General features: G+C 42.4%; 1 protein-coding gene across 2 annotated transcripts in view; it reads right to left on the bottom strand.

Moving 5' to 3' along the window:
* Positions 1 to 2848: 2848 nt before the first annotated feature.
* The window catches only part of SCML4 (Scm polycomb group protein like 4), a 571844-nt gene continuing 552978 nt past the window's right edge, over positions 2849 to 21714 (bottom strand). For both annotated transcript variants that reach the window (XM_078648414.1, XM_078648415.1), the window contains 2 exons: positions 13395 to 13540; positions 2849 to 4408 (listed from right to left, as the gene is read on the bottom strand). In XM_078648414.1, the coding sequence (XP_078504540.1) occupies positions 4283 to 4408; positions 13395 to 13540 (272 nt within the window). In that variant the 3' untranslated portion in view covers positions 2849 to 4282. The remainder of the gene's footprint in view (positions 4409 to 13394; positions 13541 to 21714) is intronic.

The following is a 21714-nucleotide window of genomic DNA, read 5'->3' as shown; positions in this document are numbered from 1 at the left end:
TCTAACACCCAGGCATAGGGACATTTATTCCAGCTACATATTTTAAAAAGAGGCCAAGACTGAATTGGCACTCTGTCCTTGAGGAATGGCTTCATCTTACACCAAGGAGTGTACAAAAGTGCAGAGGTGACATACAAGCAGTCGAGTTTATGAGCAGTGGCATCTCGCCCAAGGCCTGCTAATTCACATGGACGATAAAAATGCAATTTCCTAGGACAGTAAGGCATAACTGAAGGAGTGATCTGAGGAAAGACATCATTTAAGGTGTGTATGTCATGGCTCGTCGAACCAGCAAAAGCAAAGTTATTTCCAGCCGGGATTTCGGGACAGCCCACAATTAATATGTATGAGGAGAATTTACATAGAAATCCTTTTAGTGGAGATTATTTACATATTTGTTGGTCGTTTTGGACCCCCTGCTGGAGTTTGTATTCAGTGTTAATATTTTTATACAAGTCAAGGACACGAAAAGCAGTCCTCAGGCAGCCACATTGCTTAACTTGTAAAGAGCACCACACAGTGGCGGCTCGTCCACTAAGGCGGAGGAAGTCGCCCACTGCCTTATGAGCAGTTGAAAAAGGGAAAATAAAATGATAATAACGCAATGGTAGTATCATTTTATTTTTCTGTACTTACTCAGTTCTCAAGGCTGGGCTAAGCTGTGCAGAGCAGGGAGCAGTGGAGAGTGGTAAGCCCTGTCTAGGTGCACATGGCGGTTTGGCTGGCTGTCATGGGACGGCCAAACAGTCATGCACACTTTGCATGTTCTCTTCTGGGCTGTAATACACAGCTTCGGTGGAGAACATGCAGAGGCTCATAGTCCCTGTCTGAGCGCCAAACCACAGCACTCAGACCAATCACAACACTGCTTTCATGGTGACAGCAGGGTCGTGATTGGCTTAGGGGAGCCTCTGTGCTTCCTGCTTTGGACTGGGAATCAGAAGACACGAGCAGAGGCAACGTCACAGCAACCATCCTCAGGCAAGTGATCTATACTTTTTTTCAATCCTTCCCCAAACATCTCCCCCTGCCCCCTGAAACCCCATCCCCCATCCCACCCCCTTTTTCAGTTGCAGCCGCCACTAGTACCACATCAAAACTGTGCATTACTGAATTTGCAAGGAGGGTCCTACAGCGCAAATTTCCTTCAAATTACAACTCCATTATTCCTTGTGCACTGTTTACACTATGTTGTCAGTCATGTATTGCTAGAACATCAAGGACACAGTGACACAAACCGTTGCTGCGGATTCTGAAAGCAATCTATACAGAGTGTTCTATAAAACTTTGAGGGTGCATGAAGCTGTACATTTTTGCATAGCGCGGTCGGTCAAATGCAAAAAGAATTAAAAATGTTCCTACGCATGTTATGTTGTTTCATGATCTTTTTGTGCACCATAAACGTTCACAGATCAGTACACAAATCACTTACAAATATTTTGCACTCTTGATCTCTGCGATATAGTTCAAATACCAAATTCATGGATGCCATACCATTGGGATGTCAATGGTTATGTAACCCAAAATGCAAACTAAGTCTTAAATAATGTATATTTAGGGCCTGCTGTATGAAATGTTCAAATCTCAGGGAAATCTTCAGTGCACAACATTAACAGAGAGGCGGCCATCAATGAACTAACTTCGGGGCATATTATCAAGGGGCCGCGATAAAATTATCGCCGCTTTAGTGACCGTTTTCAGGCGAAAAGCGGCGATAATTATATCGCATTATTTACAAGGACATGTTAGCTCGTGATTCCTTGACTTAGCTCCCGTTTTTCACACGCCTCGCCTCGCATCGATAATGAGATGCAAAGTAGGCGTGGCTATGAAAACAACATGGGAAAATATCGCAAAGGCAGCTTCGCGATATTACCAACGAGGCGTAGCGATAATTTAACTCAAGCTAACTCTGCCTTAACTCAGGAATTTAACGTCTGTTAAATTCCTGACTAAGGCATACCTATTATGGGAGGTGGATTGTGGGGCTAAGGTCACAGGGCCATCATCAAGCTTATCGCCGTTTTCCATGGAACATAGCTAGAAAACCAGCGATGTTCCATGGAAAACCCCGCTATCATTGGAATATTTATCACCATAGCGCTAAGCGTTGATAATACAGCGCTAGCTTGGCGATATATTCCAGCGATAGCCGGCGATAATTAAAAGCGTGCTAAGCGCGGAGCGATAATTATCGCTGGGGCTTGATAATATGCCCCTTGGTATCGTCTTGTATGAAGGTGTGGGTGAGGGAATAGGTGGTTGGCCAGCGGCTAAAGTTTTTCACTATACATTTTCTCAGCTTGTATTGCATGTGTACTAATACAACCTTGGGAGGGTATATGTGGGGCTGTTGACCACAGGAAGCAGCAGGTGTCTCGTTCTATACACTCTGAAGAGCCCAATTTAAAACGATTTGGCTGAGAGGAAATGTGACCTCCTCTTACACTCGCACTTACTCCTAAATATTAGATGAAAGTCATGGCTTCTCTAGCTTACGCTCACTTCTTGTGTCAAGAATACAATATATAGAAGATTCTTAGCGAATTGTGCCAGGTGTGAACAGTTGCAACAATTTTTTTACACAGCAAAGGAAAAGATACTGAAAGTTGCTTCTGAATGGCTTAACAAACTTCCCAGCAAAGTATATCTCATGGAGAAATTCTAAAATAACAACTGTGAAATAAAACCTTCCTCTTACAAGACAGTGGTAGCATCTTAACCTTTAAATAAAGCCACAATGGCCTTTTTTTAACACAGTTAAAATAATAATAAAACACAACACTGATAAAATGTATATAAGGACAGACAGCTCTTGTCCCTTCTTGTGGGCCAAGGGACTTTAAAAAACAGTTTAACATGTTATTTATTACAACACTAAATACTCTTTGCTTCCATTTTTGACACCTTGAAAAGGCAACAGAATTATATTTCTCTGCAATGATATTTGTGGGTGAGACCACCATGTCCACAGAAATCCAGAGGGAGTCTCAGTAACCTAGTTAGTTCTCAGTCATGAACTAGTTACCAGCCCAGACCAAAGAGCCAAGGAGTGCACGCACTTAATAGAATTTTCCACAGGAATAGCAACGAATGTTCAATCCAGACACCCTCTTACCAGTGTTTTGGTGCATTTCACGTTCTTTCATTCCTGTATGTCCCCCTTTTAGAATTGTTCTTTTCTTCCTTTTCACCCATTTGTAGCAATCAAAAGGGTTCTGCAGGAAAATCGAACCAGACAAAATGCTGGGCTCCGCAGACCAGTCACAAGCGACGCAGAAAACTGGGGCGACAGCTGCACGTGCTCTTGTAAATATACATCTATATACATATATGCATTGTATCATTTCCTTTTATGGGATTTGGAGTTTCTAAACAACGTATTTGCCCCGGTGGAAATTGCATATGGCCATTTGCAAATGATTTCTACAGGATCCAGCTGCAGCATATGGGAATTTTGGACAATGGACTTTATATTCAAGAAAAAAATAAGAGTAGAATTTTTTCCATAGCACCCTGATATATGTTCAAAACCCCACATACCAGTAGCTGGATCGAGTAGAAACCATTTGCCTTTGGGCAACTAGAATTTCCTCATGGGAGCATAATAGCTGACTTAAAAGCCAGAGAATTAAGCCGAACCCCCTTTGGATTTCAGATCAACTTATCAGGCCAAACAACAAAACCTGTAGTTCCACTCTATTTCTCAAAGAAACTTGCATGTTTTAGTGAAACCCTATTGGGGGGGGGGGGGCTCAGAAAACATTGTTATTCCTTTACATTGAAATAATTATGGTGTCTGGCGAAATCTTAGCAATGTAATGGCAAGATATGTACTGTATGTCCCTTAAAGGCTCTAACAGGTTTGACCTGTAGATATAGTAATTAATAAACAGGGAACAATGCACAGTGCGTAACAATACAGCAATGACGTCTATTTACACTTTGTTGTGAAGTGAACCTTACTGCATTTTTCCTGTGGATTTCCTCCCACCTCCTTATTGCACACACCTCTTCCCAACCAATCCTAACCCTTAAAAAAATCAGATAATATACAATAACATCCATATTAACATTCAGGAGCCGATAATTCAAACTAAACAAAAGAAAGAACAAAGTCGAAAAAAGTGCACAAGGATTAAACGAAAGGCCTGGGAACAATCTGGAAAGCTAAGAGGAGGGAATAGCACGTCGTTGGATCAATTTCCCATAAGGCAACATGTTACCTTGTCCCTACCCCCTTCTGATCTCAGGTGGCGTTTTGTAATACTTAGGTCAAAGTTCAGAACTTGACTTGTTTCAGCTTATCAATGTGGTAACAGAGTTTCAGTGCAGGGCCCAGTTTTAAGCCCAAATACTTCATGATCATGTCACTCTTCAAAAGGAGTAAGGCATTCCCATCAATTTCCTGTAGAAAAGCAAACAGAAGACAATATGTAAAAAATAATATCACAATAGTTAAAATGCTCAGATATTATAGTCCATATTTACCAATACATTTATATTTACTTTTCTTTTTATCCTGCTGAGGGTTCGCAAACACGTGCAAGTCCAATTATAAAATATAAAATCTTATTCCTAAACCATTCACTGCCCTATCAAATTGCCTTTTATATGAAAAGTAATGTGTTAAATGTGTTAATCTTATTGTTGTGCACGCCAAGAATGGTTTATCTGTGTGGCAGAGGGAAAGAACAACACATGCAATCCGCAGCCGTATTTTACGTAACATTTTTCCTTCTTTTTCCTTCTTAAAAAATATTCTACCGAAATGTGGAAGCCATCTCTTCTTCTTATTAGATAGTGGAGCAGTGGGACAGATAGAAATGTAATTATATCCATGCTCCTATGTTCTTCCTCCCATTTCGAGAAGCAGCTTTTGAGCATTAACATACTCAAATGTACTAAATTTAGCAACGGAAATTGCAGACTTGGGATCAGATCTCGGTTTTGGTAGGTGACAAAAAATTGGGGGCTTATGAAAAAATTAGCTGTTATCTGCCTCGTCCTCTAACTATAAATATGTGTAATTTATAAAAACAATAAACAGTGATGTTCCAGTAATATGATGATCACACACTTGAACTGAGACATCTGCGGCTCACACTGGGCACGTCTCTGGCTCGTGAGGTTTTCAGGTACAATAGGTGCACTACCCACTAACTAAGGAACACTACCAACGGTTGCACCACCCAACTGAGATGCATTTTATCTCCAGCACCAGGCGAATCACTGTCGCGTTTCACTCCCACGGTGGATATACGCAGACTTTTATACCTTTGTATTAGAAAGAGTATTGTTTGATGCTTCATAATACCACTGAGGAATCTACTGATCGCTACTGCAAACACTTAGAACTTCCTGAAGCAAGGGTGCCTAGCTAACACGGCAACATGAGACTACATATACCAGCATGACCCACCACTGACCCCGCAGTGGACAGCACGCGCTAAACACACCAGCCAGTAAATTTGCGGATGCTAAATATATGGTAGCTATTACATCACTCTCCTCCATCTTGTGAGTAGCAGCCTACATGTGCCCCAGATTGCAGATTGCAGATTGCAGTGAGCAGAGTCCAGGAAGTGGTAAGGAGACAGACTAGTGCTGTCTCTTCCCAAGACAAAACGTTGTTTAAAAAACGATTTTCATTTTCTGTGTTTACTGTATATGCCTGTGGCTGTTACAGTTAAAAAATTGTAGCTTTAGCCTTCCTGTAATTGCATATTTTATCACCCATATTGTGTTTTAAATGTGTGGTTTTCCTTGCCCATGATTGCTTTCATTTAGTGTGAATTGTGGGATTTGCAGTCCAACCTCTGTAGTTTGTCCCTCTCATTCCTTGGTGACAAATCTGTTTTCCTTCCAAATTTCTCCTTTGCTCTGTGCTTAGGCCTGTGCGCTCAAACAGTGCACCCCCAGCCACCATTTTGTGCTCACAAGCCAGTGAGGCCAGCCCCCCTGCCTCCCCCCAGCAACAGGGATTTTCTACATCAGAGGGTGCTTCTGTGAGCTGTTTAAACTGTATTTACTGGGGCCTGTGCACTTCGTTTTTTGGCCAGCAGGGGGAGTAAAGCTTTATTCAAACAGTATTATTAGATTTCGAGTTAGTTAAGCCTTTACCTGTTGACGTCCAAAGTTGTGGATTGAGCCTGTCTGTCTCCTAGGAGATTCTGAACAGGAGCAAGCAGCTTCCAACTCCCTGGCCAGCAAACCTTGTCTAAGGTTGCTGTGACCTTATATGGTGTGCTAGTGGTTGGCACATGTGTACTCTGATTGGTGGTTGTATCTGGTGTTTCTATTGGGTTAGGGTTAATGTCCTCATTGGTTGGGTATTTGAGGCTTCTGATTGGTTTCTCGGTCTGTGATTCAATCATTGCAGGGTTGGGACTAGGGCTAGGGTTAGGATTTCTATTGGAAGTAGGGACTAGGGTTTCCTATGTTATTGGTTGTTGGGAGTAGGGTGGGACTAGTGCTAGGGTTAGACCTTTAATTGGAAGTAGCTATTTAGGGCTTATCGTGTGATTGGTTGTTGGACCAGTTGTGGGACTAAGAGTAGGGTTAGGCTTTCTATTGGAAGTAGGGACTAGGGCTACCTGTACCATTGGCTGCTTGGACTTGTGTTGGGACTAGTGGTAGGGCTAAGGCCTTTATTGGATGTTGAGATCAGGGTTTTTGAACTGATTGGGTGCTTGGACTAGGGCTAAGATTGGCTGTAAGGTCCTGGTCTCCTATTGGTTCTAGATGTTAGGGCTAGTGTTGTGATTGGATAGTGTTAGGGCTAGGGTTCCCATTGCCTGAAAGGGTCACCTGATTACTAGGTCTACAAGAAAGGCCATGCTTAGGGCGTCTCTGCCCGGGCGTCGAGGCTAAGGGTGGAGAGGACAAGGGTAGTTGCCTGTTTGGGCCTGTTTGAGACTGGTCGGGACTAGGGCCAGAAATGTTGCCCTATGACTCCTTCCCTCCAAAACTCCTTTTTACTCATCCAAAAGCCTCTTCCTACTGCTAAGACTTATAAAAAATAAAAAAAATCCTTCACTCTTTTATCCCTCCACTATCCTTTTTCAATCAAAATTAACAGACTAACATGTTCACTTCTCAAATTCCATATTCCATATTCAACTATACTAATAACTGAATAACATATCTACTACTCAAATTACTTCATATTTATACTATACTAATTTTCAACACTAATCCTTTATGGGTTCAGGAGTGGCGTGCTACTCGCCAGAAAAGCGCTTCAACACCCATCAGGGGTAACAAGTGCTGTATGAATGCAAATCTTTCTTCCCCTTGTATCCATCCGCTATCCTTCTCACTCCAAGTAACAGACTAATATCCACCACTGAAATTACCTCATATTTCACCATATTAATTCACCACTAATCCTTTATAGGCTCCCTGAATAGCATGCGTCAACAAGCAAGTGATAAATAAATACAAACCTTTGTCCTACTCTATCCTTCTGCTATCATTCCAAATAACTGACTAACCTATATACCACTTAAAATGTGCTTCCATGTTTCACTATACTAATTCAACACTAATCCTCTGTGGGTCCCGGAGTAGCGTGCTACGCGCTTTGATGCCTTGTCAGGGGTAGTAAGCGCTATATAAATGCAATTACAATACAATACAATGTGGCGACTGCAATGTTTAGGTATACTATTATACCATGGAAATACTTTTTAACCTGTTTTAACCACTAAGAGATGGTGGCCATTGCATTTCATGTACACTGTTTTCAAACTGCCAAGTGTCCGTTTTCTATGTTAATTACTTACAGGAAGTGTATGAAAGCAACCACTAATTGCTGCATTCTGTGTTTTCTGTAATTGGGTTTTAGTCAATAGCAAACACACAATACTATTCTGTGTGCAGCACTGAATAGCCCCACGCTATTCCTGCTCACTTATCAATCATACTGGCAAGGCACTTCACTGCAACATGGAGTTAGGTTTGCACTATGTGAAATGTATGACATAACACTTAACAGTTGTGGGGCAAGAAATACTGCTGTTTTTGCCTGGCAGGCAGTAAGAGATTTTATTTTAGCAGGCAGGGAGTGTCTTCTTCCATATTCCAAGAAAGTTCAGACTTACCAGTGGGCAAAGCAAGGTTTCTTTACGAAGGATTTAGTGGTGTGTAGACCTGAACCAATTTGTAAAAATATTCTAATTCCCCTCTCCCACTTTTAATCCAAAGTGCTGTAGTTCATGTGCCTAGTGACACCTAAATTTTCCTTGAGTGCATTGTGTTCTAGAATTTAAGCTCACACCGGAGGGCTCTTAAGCTAATAATCTCGTCTTCCCTCCCATCCCCACCCACTGCCACCCATTTCAGCCTTGTCTACTTTAAGGGGATTCTAAACCTTCTGCTACCACTACCTCAGGAAGACCTCCTGGGCGGTCATGGGTCCATTAACTCCAACAACAAAAGGCAAGAGTGGTTTTCGCTGTTCGGTCACAAATTTATTTATAAAGTTCAAGCAGTGGTCCTAGGTCATCTCCCTGATTATTTTGTAGTTTTCTTTTGAGGCTTGTGGTCTAGATGTCTTCTGGAAAAACTAACAATAGGTCTGAGCTGAAATCAGCTCTTCAGGCAGAAGTGCAAAGAACTGCAAACTGCTCTCAGCTAAAGCATACATCTCATTATCCACAATTGTTAGATTAGGCACACACACCATAGCAGTGTCCTACCAGCAGCAGATTGTGTACTACTGCAATGCAAATAAGATAACAATATCTGCTTTAGTTGCAGGATTAAAATAATCAACTCAGATTTTACTACGGACACAAGTGTTTGAAGCTACATTTACATTTGAAATGTCATTTTAGTATTGATTGCATTTACCAATCATGTTGTCTAAATTAGTGATATTTTTAATCAGCAAAGATTTAGATTCTGCAAACAAAACCTGACAGAACTCAGAAGAGCACTCAGCTGGCTTTAAGAAAATAGGGACTTTATTTAGAGTTTTGCAAACTCGATATTCAGCCAAAACGTGGTGGGGATCCTGTCCATCATTTACAGGTGCCCTAAATTACAATCCACTTGTAATCCAGGGTATGGGAAATATGTCACATTTGTGATGGAGTATCCAGTCCACCGATCTATAAATAAGTCCCTAGGTTTATGAAATATGCTGCTCCTTAGTTTTAGGAACTGATCCCTTCTCAGGGGGGTGAGCTACCCCACACTAATACCTCTGATGTGCATGGAGTGAGCTAATACTACCAGTAGGAATATGGTATTCTTCCAGTGACACGACAGGACCACATTACTGGGAGATGCACAAAGATGGCAAACACATACCGCGTTCACAGAGAACATGGGGCACATGTATGCGCTACTTACCTCAGCCCATATCAGAAGTTAAACATACAAAGGCCAAAATAAAAAAAAGCTACAGGTGGAGCCAAACAAATTGGATAGATTGCCTCAACATGTCTGCAAAAGGACTGTGGATTTTGAAATTGTTAAAAATATCACAGTGCTGGCCTATGGTAAACACTGCCTCCTCCATCTTGAAAACATGAATATGGACAAGAAGAAATATCAGGCATATTTTGGGCACATATGAAAGGACTGCAAAGGTTGATGAACTGTTCTTATGAGCACAAATCAAGATCAGAGGGTATAGATGTTTAATATTTGTGCCAGTGAAAGGATATATGCTATCCTGTTCTTGATGATTTCCCAAATGGATCAGTGACTGAGTAAAATTAGCTCGAAGGGTGGGAAATGAGAGGAGATCGATAAAAGGAGTTCTCGCCTGGAAAACGCCATGTCACTTATCAGATAATGTTTTAATGGTGATAGCAGGTAATACACATTTTTCACAAAACAACATCAGTTTCATCAAACTTTGAGACTGATTACAAGTGGTCAGGTACTCGGGCAGCAATTGTCAAACTCCATGATCACTGATACCATGGGCATCGGTAACTAGGAGTAAGGAAATCATCCCCAGGTTCGAGAAGAAGCAGAATAACCGGCAAGCATTAGTATTTCTGTAATATTTCATGCATACTTTTTGCTTTTTTTATGTGTTTTCTCATTTTGCCTGCCTTTAGCAGGAACGCACTACTCCTCTTTCTCCGAAAACCTGGCTCTTTCAGCTGTGAGGTTTGTGTACATCATGACCCTGTTCTATAGCACCTCTTTCCTTCCAGCCTTACTGGAGAGTGGCGTCCAGCACAGGGACACACCAGTCGGTGTAACCAGGCACTTTATAAGTGGTTTTATTATTATTATTATTTAGCAGGTGCTTGTAAAAAACTCCATAGACCTTCTGCTCCCTAGACTCTTGTTATCCAGTTTGCAGGGGCGTAGCACACCAATGGCGCAGCCTGGGTTGCCAAGGTGTGGGGCAAGGCATGTATCCTTCCAATTTTCTTTTAAAATGTTGCACCCCTATTTAAATTTTATGGACCTAAAAATGCCCCTAAGAATTTTGTTCCTGGGAAAATCACCCCTGTAGCCCCCCTTACGCAAAGCCACTGCCCCCAACCCTTAAAATAGCTCATCCTCAGCCCCAGGCCAGTGAATATCTGTGCAATATGAGAAATCAGGGGGGTTCCTAATCACATTGGGGGGGGGGGCATTTTGTGTTACACCACTGTTTGATTGGGCGGACAAGTACTGTTACTGACCTGCTCGCAATTGCTGGTTGGCATTGTCAGCAGCGTTCCATGCAGATAACAGCGGTGGGGCGGGTGGGGGACGATTTCGAGGGGGAGATGCCGAGATAAAATGAAATAAATAATTTCCCCTCATCATTGTCTGTCGGAATGCCCCCACCTGGCGCCACCACCCCACCGCTGTTACCTGCACGGGCCGCGGCTGGACATTGTTTTACAAAATGATGAGGTGTTTCACGGATCACTGAAAAAATATCGAGGGACATAATATCGAGATGAAAAAATATCGTTGACAAAATATCGACAGACAGAATATCGAGTTTGTATCTACAAACAGGTAAGTACAAAAATATCGACTACAAAATATCGTTTACAAAAATATAGTTAATTAAAATATCGACTTTATTAAAAACAGTGTTAAATTAAATTAATATTAAAAATTAATTACTAAAATATACTTAAACATACTTAAATTACTTTATATTATTTAAATAATTAATACAAGTTATAACAAAAAAATGTACAATCATATTTGTTAAAACATATATATATAGTAACATAATATAACTAAATAATAATCAATATTATTACCGTAGGATAGCGTAAGTGTAAAAATTACTATTCCCACTCCAGAGAGTGCAACAGTAGAGAAAGCGTTGGATAGCGTAGGGGTAAAAATTACTATTCCCACTCCAGTGAGGGCAACACTAGGGAAAGCATTGGATAGCGTAGGGGTAAAAATTACTATTCCCACTCCAAAGAGTGCAACAGTAGGGAAAGCGTTGGATAGCGTAGGGGATAGCGTAGGGGTAATAATTACTATTCCCACTCCAGAAAGTGCAACAGTAGGGAAAGCGTTGGATAGCGTAGGGGTAAAAATTACTATTCCCACTCCAGTGGGTGCAACAGTAGGGAAAGCGTTGGATAGCGTAGAGTTAAAATTACTATTCCCACTCCAGTGGGTGCAACAGTAGGGAAAGCGTTGGATAGCGTAGAGATAAAAAATACTATTCCCACTCCAGTGGGTGCAACAGTAGGGAAAGGGTTGGATAGCGTAGAGGTAAAAATTACTATTCCCACTTCAGTGAGTGCAACAGTAGAGAAAGTGTTGGATAGCGTAGGGGTAACAATTACTATTCCCACTCCAGTGGGTGCAACAGTAGGGAAAGCGTTGGATAGCGTAGGGGTAAAAATTACTATTCCCACTCCAGTGAGTGCAACAGTAGGGAAAGCGTTGGATAGCGTAGGGGTAACAATTACCATTCCCACTCCAGTGGGTGCAACAGTAGGGAAAGCGTTGGATAGCGTAGGGGGTAAAAATTACTATTCCCACTCCAGTGGGTGCAACAGTAGGAAAAGCGTTGGATAGCGTAGAGGTAAAAGTTACTATTCCCACTCCAGTGGGTGCAACAGTCGGGAAAGCTTAGGATAGTGTAGGGGTAAAAATGACTATTCCCACTCCAAAGAGTGCAACAGTAGGGAAAGCGTTGGATAGCGTAGGGGTTAAAATTACTATTCCCACTCCAAAGAGTGCAACAGTAGGGAAAGCATTGGATAGCGTAGGGGTAAAAATTACTATTCCCACTCCAGAGTGTGCAACAGTAGGGAAATACTTCATATATTATTTAAAAAAATATAAATTAATATCTATAACAAATTATTTTAAAGTAATTACCAATTTATTTTAATATAACAATTAATCAATTAAAATTATACATTAATTATTAATATGTCTTACCTAGTAATCCAAATTAATTACAAATTAATATTTATTTAATTAACAATTAAAACGTATTTATCTATTTTTCTAATTAAATACAATTAAATAAATTGAATTATTTAATTAATTATAAATAAATTACTTCCCACCCTATTCCCCTATAAACCCTGAACCCGCTACTGAAAATAATTAAGTAAAATTAACATAATTAGCAATTAATCAATTAAATACAAATTATTGCCAATTAAAATGTAATTAATTACCCATACATTTTTAATTAACAATTAATTCTAAAAAAATACCAATACATTTTTTAACATATTTAATTAATTTTATTTAAATTACTTCCCACCCAATTCCCCTATAAACCCACAACCCGCTACGGAAAATAAATCAGTAAAATTAACATAATTAGCAATTATTCAATTAATTCAAATTAATTGCCAATTAAAATTTAATTATTTAACAAATATAAATTAATTAACAATTAATTAAAAAATAATACCAATAAATGAATTTACATATTTAATTAATTATAATTAAATTACTTCCCACCCTATTCCCCTATAAACCCTCAACCCGCTACAGAATTTAATGACGCAATAAATAAAAACAAATATCATTTTTTAAAATTAATTATAACAAAAATACACAATTTTCACACATATAATAACATTAAAAACATTATAAAAAATTAGATACTATTAAAAATTAGATATTTTTAATTACCTATATTATATACTTCGATATTTTAACTATCTATATTTTTAACATTCGATATTACGTTACTTACCTTAAAAACGATATTTTTGATGTCTATATTCTGTCCAGTCGATATTTTGTCCAGTCTATATTTTGGACTCGATATTATGTCCAGTCGATATTTTGGAGTCGATATTATGTCTGTTTACCGGGTTTCACACCAGAGAACATTTTTAGGCTGTGTGCGCTTAGCCGTAACATTAGTAGCATAGATAATACACTCAGATAATTAATCAGCGTCACGTGTTTGCTCCTGCGGTACATACATGTTTTCTGAAAAGCTCCACATGAGGTCCTAAGGCATGGGGGTCAGCATCCTTCACGAACCAAACCACATCCTCTACAGTCCAGGTGGAGGGGTCCTTCTTTGATGGTCGAGTTGTTTCTTGTCTTTCGGGTGAAGGACTCGAGGCTGATGAATAATTTAAAAATACAAATGGCAGAGAGTTAAAAAACACACTTTATGTAGTTCTCATACCTTTGAGGGGTTTTGTATAGACTTTGTATAGACACTGTTGCAGGAATTACCAGCACTGTAAAGCATCACATGTATTTTGTTACTGTGGATTAAAATGTAGGGTATTTCATTCTGAAGGAAGCTTCACAAATGATGGCATTCAAACAACTGCTATGTACTAGGCGTCAAAACATGATGCTGGGTTTCACAACACTGAGTAAAGGCCTTGTAAAGGCCATTCCAGTGCCACAAGAGAAAGGGTGGTTTTATACTGATTGATTGTCCTTGCACCATACATGCATCCCATTTTCATGGATGCCATTTAGGGGTCGCCAGGGGTCGCCGCTGTGTCCCCTGGCTTGCCTCTTGGCACTGTCATTATGACCCCTAGCCTCAAAGGTAGCAAAATCAGTGCCAAGAAAAGGGAGATAGCTCATCCTTATGGGCATCGAGCTCCAACTACATTTTCTGCTCATTTGATATTACAGCAACACTCAATAATAGTTTATTATTCACAATTAGTGTAATAAAAATTGGAACACCAGGGGCTGGAACAAGACCCTCAGTGGCAGATGTAAGTAAAACATATTTTTTTAATCTATGTAGTGTGTGTGCTAGTGGGCGCGAGTGTGTTTATGTGTAAAAGAGCATGTGTTTGTGAGCATATGTCTGTGTGAGCAAGGTGTGTGAGACTGAAAGTACGTGAGAGCCAGTGACAGGTAGTGAGTTAGAGTCGGTGACAGGTAATGAGTGATCATAAAGGAGATTGAGTGTCAGTGAGTATGAGTGATTCCTTTAATACCTCTATAAGACCCTAGTAATGGTATACCTGCTACCTAGGGCATAAGTACTAAAAAGGGTCCCTAAGAACTGCACCATATCTTGTGCCACTCTAAGGGACCCAGCGCCAAACCCATGCAGACTGCCAAGCAGGCTGCATGTCAATGTGCTCTAAAAAGTGGAAACACAACATGGCACACACCCTGTGTGCAATTGTCCCTAACACTGGATGTAATATCTGTAAGTCACCCCTGCAGCAGGCCTTACAGCCCTAAGGCAGGGTGCATTATGTTACATGTGAGGACATATAAGGATGAGCAGATATGCCCCTGTGCTGGCCAGTTCATTTACTGACCGTACAAGTTAACAGGGAAGCCATCTTAAGGTATGCACTGGGCACTGGTCAAAATGACTTTCCCAGCTACATAATGACTTCACTGAAACCTATGGTGTTTGGTATAAAGCATCTTGTATAAATAAACCTACACTGATTCAAGTGATGGACTTATTCATACATGCACCTTAGAGGTACACCCTGAAAACCTACCAACCTCTGGTGCGTTTGCTGACTGGTCCTGTCCAGCCTGCCACCACAGACACATTTCTGACCCCCTGGATGTGAGTGCCCATGCTCTCTGAGGTCGGAAACACTGCCTGCTCTGTCAGGAGGTGTTGTCACATCCTCCAAGCAGGATGACTGGTAATCAACATACAAATTCTGCAGGAGGCTTCAAAGGCCTCCACCGCCTGTGATATGCAAGCCTGGCTTTCTCCAGACAGGGGAAATGCCACCCCCTTCCCAGGATCCAATTGGCACCCAAACAGGTGGGAAAATTAACTAGTCAGGAGTTGTGTTCACTCTCAGGCTAGTACTACCCCCAAGGTGGGCTACCTGAAGTGAACACGACTAGGAAAATTCCATCTTCTGGGGTTTTGGTAGAATTCGGTCTTCTGGGTTAGGGTTATGACCTCTTCCCACAGGAAGTGGTCATATAGATGGTGTAACCACCCTAAAAGGTAGGTAGGTAATTTTGCTTCTACCTGACACTCCCTGTAATGGCCATAAATACATTATTTAGATGGCACCCCTGATACCAGGACATCAGTTTTGACTGACACAAAGGAGTGAACAAAGAAGAGTAATGACACAAGAACAGAGGTGCAATGACTTACTAGGCACCAACCCTGCCAGCTTGTTTGCTGCCCCTGACCCTCGTGGAAGAAGCCAAGTCATCCTGCACCTGTGCAGATTTCAGGAACACAAGAGTACTGCCAGTGTTTCGCAAATCACCAGAGAACTGCCTTTGAGTAGAGGAGCTACTTCCTTGCAGTCTCAGGCACCAAAGAAGCATGGGCTGGTTCACTGTACTGCCACTTACTGGGACTACCAATGCTGCAGCCACCAAGGAAGAGGTATCCTTTCTCCCACAGGTCAGATCCATCCTGCTTCCAAGTGTGGGCATGCCAGGACTGACCGGAGCTGCACAGTACCAATACCTGGGGTACCAGACCTCTTGCAACAACCAAGCCCTGTTGTGTCCAGCTTGGATACCAACACCAAGGAAGACTGATCTGTATGTCGAGGGACTTCAGGGACAGTGAGACCCACATCTAGAGTGGCCCAGCTATCCTGTTTGCCCCTTTTCTGCAAAACAAAGAGTGAGCGTTCGACTGCCGCCACCCAACACCTCAAAGTACCTCTGCACCCACGCCCACAGCCCAAGTCTGTGGGAGGTGATGGTGTCAACGGGGTCCTGAGACTCTCAAAGGCTGAGCCCACCCTTGGGTTTTCCCAGATTGGATTCCCAGTCACCACCTGAAGCCTCTTTGTGCAGGCCCCCTCAACCGCGAGTGTCTCCCGCAGCACAAACCTGACACCTAAAAGCACCTCTGCCCCAGAGCCCCACAGCCTGAGGACAAATAGACCAATGGTGTCCCTACGTGCCCGAGCTTCTCAAGGACTGTGACCCCCTGTGTGTTCACCTGGACTAGCACCCCAGCCCCAGTTTGCAGCATCTTCTCAACCGAACCATCCTCCATTGAAGTGAACAGGGCACCCGACGCTGAAACACATTTCTCCACCCAGCTGCCCCAGTGCCACCCGAGGTGACCTGTTGGTGTTGCCTTGGACCTTGCCCCATTCTCACCTTAAGTCCAGGAGAAGGGGTCCGTAAGTCGATGACATGTGCCCAATTGCAGTACATGTTCTTCCCCCATAGGATAACATTACCGCTCGAGAAATTGCACTAAGTGTGAACATTTGAAACCTTTAAAAATTCCTAACTTGAAAAGTACTTACCCAATTACGATGATCTTGGTATCTAAATTCATATAATAATCTGTGGATTTTTATAAATTGGTGTCAGATTTCTTTATTGAGTGTGTGTCTCACTTACTGCCTTTGTGTATGCAATAAATGCTAGTACTACGCTGTGATAAGCCTAACTGCTCGCCCACACTATCACAAAAGAGGGCATTTGAGTTATCATTTGTACCTCTGTCAACCAATTAGAATTTGCCTGGACTCTTTACACAGTGTGCCTTATTTTGGTCCACTATCTAAAGAGTCAGCTTCCTACAGTGATGTTTCTGTGTTGTGGTATAATAATCATCCAGTTATTACAGAACTTCAGCGATATCTTTTACTGCTGTGTCTTCAGGGTTACCGTCATGTGACACCACTTCCTGGTGACATTTAGGGCCAAAGCTCACATGATGTCACTTCCGCTCCATTTTAGGGGAATCGATGTCCTTGCCCACTTTGTAAGTAAACGTAACCCCTCCCACCTCCAAGGCAATGAGATATGCACTTTAGGCATAAAGATGTCAGAGCACATCTGCTTTTAGGTTGCGTTGGGTCTTTAAAAAGAGTCTAAGGTTGTATTTGGCTCAACCATGAATTCCATGCTGTGCCAGTGACTTTGTTTTCAGAAGTCATATAGTTGTGGTGCTGACTGGTTGGATAATGCTGTGAAAGACCTGTTTTGTAGTTGCTCTGTGGCTCGTTGGGTGGGTTTGATTAACCCCTTGAGTCCAGTTGTAGGAATAGAACTGATTTACATAACAGGAACTTTATGCTGCTATGTCAATCACAATGGGCACATCTGTAATATCTATACATCAGTCCAATACACACATTCAGGAAAGGCCATCTCTAGAGCTATAAACAACAAGCGTTGGCAAAGCCAATGCACTTCGCTTTGGGCCCTATTGGCTTTACCAATGGTCTTAAGAATATATTATTCTATATACATTGCATATTGTACATAAGTAAAGACTTTGGGCCTCATTTATGAGGCTGTGCGTCACTTTTACGCCGCCGGTGCGTCACTTTTTGTGACGCACCAGTGGCGTAAAAAATGCGCCTTGTTGCGCCATATTTACAAAGTGACACATCTAGGTAGATGCGTCACTTTGTAAACCCCTGTGCCACATTATACCTGCGCCAGGTATAATGTATGCAAGGGAGGGCGTTTTGATGCAAGAAAGGGTCATGGAAGTGACGCAGTGAAATCTATAAGATTTCACTGTGCCACTTCTAGGACACAAATGCGTCAATTTCTTACGCCTGCCTCACAGCAGGCATAAGACTGACGCAGGCCCTTTCACATGGGGCTTGCCCCATGTGAAAGGACACATTGCTGGAGTTGCGTCACTTTTGTTACACATTCCAGCAATGCGTCACTTTTGGGTCATACAGATACGTCAGAAATACTGACGTATCTGTAACTCCTTGCGCCATGATGCGTCATACTGTAAATATGACGCATTACTGGGGTCGAAAGAGGGTCCAGTGAAAAGTGACGCATCGCTGTTTTTACGCAGCGATGCGTCACTTTTCATAAATGAGGCCCTTTGAACTTGTTAACATTTGTAAGCCCTCTTTGGTTTAGTGTCATTGGAAATGCGTTTACTAAGTATTGACAAAGCCTAAAGGTCTCTGCTCTAAAAGGCTGAGATACAGGGCTTTCAGGGCTTGTATGTCATATATGAGCTGAGCCATATTTTTGTGTGAGTTCTGGCTGTGGGACGGCATTCATGATGGGGCACGATTGAGAGCTCTGGAGCTGATGCTGAAGGCAGTGCGAGTCAGTGGGACATAACAGTGTTCAGCACTATCGTAACAAAAGTTGAAGGGGCCCCCCTGCAAGGTACATGGAAGGACCCCGCTCCGGTATGAATCCGGAGCGCTCTGGCCTGACTACTGTGCAGACGGGGTTTCCTGCAGCTCGGGGACCCGCCCCCCCCCCCCCCCCGCACCATAGGGGATGCGGGGCCTGTGTTACGCCACAGGTGTTCAGATTAAATGCTTATCCAGTCATTGATCTTTCTCCAGTGAGACCAAGGATTGGTCACAAATGTACCATATGTAATTATCAATTCTAGTAATTTATAGCAAAATCAGTGTTGTTACTGAAATCAAACTGCTAACAAGCACTTAAAAAGCCAATAGTGCTGGCTGCATTTAGGCATATGTTTTTTGTTATGTGATATGCCTGATGCAATGGCAGAAAACTCACAAAGAGGCACCTAAGCACTGGTTAAGCAGCATGAGGTGTAAAGCAGAGGATTATAGTTCACGTTTTAAGCAACACTTTTAATTACTTAGGCCACACCCCTTCGAGAGGCCCCGTCACCTTTTTAATCCCCCTTAAAGCACTGTGGTCCACTAAAGGCTTTTGTCTACAGACAGCAGAAAGTGTTTCGTAGGCAAGAACTAAAAATTGTGATACTGTAAACTGAGGAGCCCTTAGAGTCAAACTAAAATGGAACAAAAGAAGGAGCAACTGCTTTGCTCACTCTGCATCATCTCTGGGCGGGCAGAAGCACAGCTTGAGTCACGTGTCAGGGTGGGGAGTCATGTACTTCAGTGAAAGAAGGCTGAGGGCCTGACCTCCTCCACCATGACACCCCAGGCTGTGATTGTAGGTAATAATAATAATAATATAATAATAATAATAATAATAATAATCCACATTTGTAAAGCGCGAACAATCACCCGTTAGGGTCTCTAGGCGCTGGGGGCCGTCGGGAAGATTAAGCAAGCTATTGCCCAGAGTTACATGGTGCTGGGCTAATCTGGTGCCGGCGCCGGGGATCAAACCGTGATCCCCGGATTCCGGAGTCAGTCGCCCTGGCCGCGGTGCCACACCTCAGGTCATGGGGCTCTTGGTGCCACTACACCCCTTTAGAAGTGGAGTTTCAGTATTTAATCTTGGGAAATAAATACTGGATCCCTGGCAATGTAGATCCAAATATCCTCAGCTTTTCTGGGAGTTAAGTTCAAAAGAAGAAACACGGGTGAGAGATGTTAACGTGGAACAAGGAGGAGTGAGATAATGGAGGCCAGGGATTGGGGAAGACCCATGAAGGCAGAGGGAAGCAAGATCGGGCAGGGAGGTAGTAACACATGGGAGGGAAGAAGCAGCACATGGGTGCAGGTAGTGGAAGCAAACTAATGAGGGAGAATATGGAGTGGGAGAAGAACAGTAAATGGGCAAGAGAGCAACAGGAGCAGATGGGGAGAAGTACACAGGAAATATAAAAAGTGCAAAATGGAGTGTAAACAGGGGTGGGGACAGGTAGAAAACACATGCACTCTTGTGGAGTGCTCAAACGAAAAGAAAAAAGTACCATCTTAAAAATGACAAGTGGAAAGACACCAGTAATGCACACATGCTCCAATGGAGGGCCAAAGGCAAGAAGAGTAAGGAGAGATCACACAAGCTCATGAACAAGAACTATGCAAATGAGAGTGACAATGAAGCCAACCAATAGTAAGCAATTGGCGGGAACAAGGTTTTCTGCAAGCTCACAATCCACCTTGCAACAGGCAGCTCATGCACTGTCTAGTAGGCGAGATCTAAAAATGGGAAAGACAGAGAGGGAGCACGCTGACAGAAAAGAAAACACATTTACAGACATAAAATGTTACCTCATGTTTCATGACTTGTAATTTTTTGGTGGATTGAATTAGCATGTATGTGTTTATATAGTGGTAGGTTGCAGCAAAGCAAATGTGGTGCAGATTTTCCATAACATAAGTTAAAACACTATAACACCATTTCATCTGAGTCTTTCTAGGAGTTGAAATTCCCGAACCGATCTCCATGGAAAAAGCTATTAAAAGCTTGTGTATCAACATTTGCCAAGTGACTTTTTAATTACCTAAGACAGTGTAGATTGAGGGTTGCGTCAGCACACCCTTGTTTTAGATCAAAAGATTAATGCTACTGTGGAATAGAAGTGTGTTTATTTGGTTTATTCATGTTCCCTGAGGAGATATAAATGTTCACTGGGGTTGGAAGTGCATGTTCAAAGCTTTTGTAGCGTAGCCACAAACCAGGAAATATGGCAGTCTTCATGCATTGTTTGTTTAAATAAAGGCTGACTGCAACACAAGCAGTGAGCACCAGTAAAGTGATGTGATCATTCAGAATGCAAAACAAACAACAGATGGATGGAATGCTGGACAATGCAAACATTCCCCCCCAGTCACAAGGATCTGTGTTTAATCAATCATTATTTTGCTCACCACACCACCCCAGTTTGTACCCAGCCATATGCAAATCAGTCTTGACCCTGTTCCTTGTAGGAACAGTCCAGCCGGAACTGCCAAGCCAGGTCCTCCCTGGACAGGAAACAAGCATCCTGGGACCGGTTTCAGGGCATCACCCTTCATCAGCCAGGCTAGCTTGAATCCAGTGGTGTAGTGAGCACGGGACCCACGTCTGGGCATACCCTTCCCACTTAGGGAGACATATGTAAAAGAAACAATTGATGGACGGAATGCTGGACAATGCAAACATTCGCCCCCAGTCACAAGGATCAGGGTTTAATCCATCATTCTTTTGCTCACCACATCACCCCAGTTTGTACCCAGTCATATGCAAATCAGTCTTGACCCTGTTCCTTGTGGGAACAGTCCAGCCCAAATTGCCAAGCCAGTTCGTCCCTGGACCGAAAACAAGCATCCTGGGACCAGTTTGAGGGCATCACCCTTCATCAGCCAGGCTAGCTTGAATACAGTGGTGTAGTGAGCACGGGACCCAAGTCTGGGCATACCCTTCCCACTTAGGGTGAAATAAGCAAAAGAAACAATTGATAGACGAAATGCTGGATAATGCAAACATTCACCCCCAGTCACAAGGATCTGGGTTTAATTCATCATTCTTTTGCTCACCACAACACCCCAGTTTGTACCCAGCCATATGCAAATCAGTCTTGACCCTGTTCCTTGTGGGAACAGTCCAGCCCGAACTGCCAAGCCAGGTTCTCTCTGGACTGCAAATAAGCATCCTGGGACTGGTTTCAGGGTATCACCCTTCATCGGCCAGGCTAGCTTAAAT

Source organism: Lissotriton helveticus, chromosome 6 (assembly GCF_964261635.1).
Source record: "Lissotriton helveticus chromosome 6, aLisHel1.1, whole genome shotgun sequence".
Classification (NCBI taxonomy): Eukaryota; Metazoa; Chordata; class Amphibia; order Caudata; family Salamandridae; genus Lissotriton; species Lissotriton helveticus.
The sequence above is the reverse complement of the archived record's forward strand: the minus strand, read 5'-3'. Positions and strand labels throughout refer to the sequence as shown.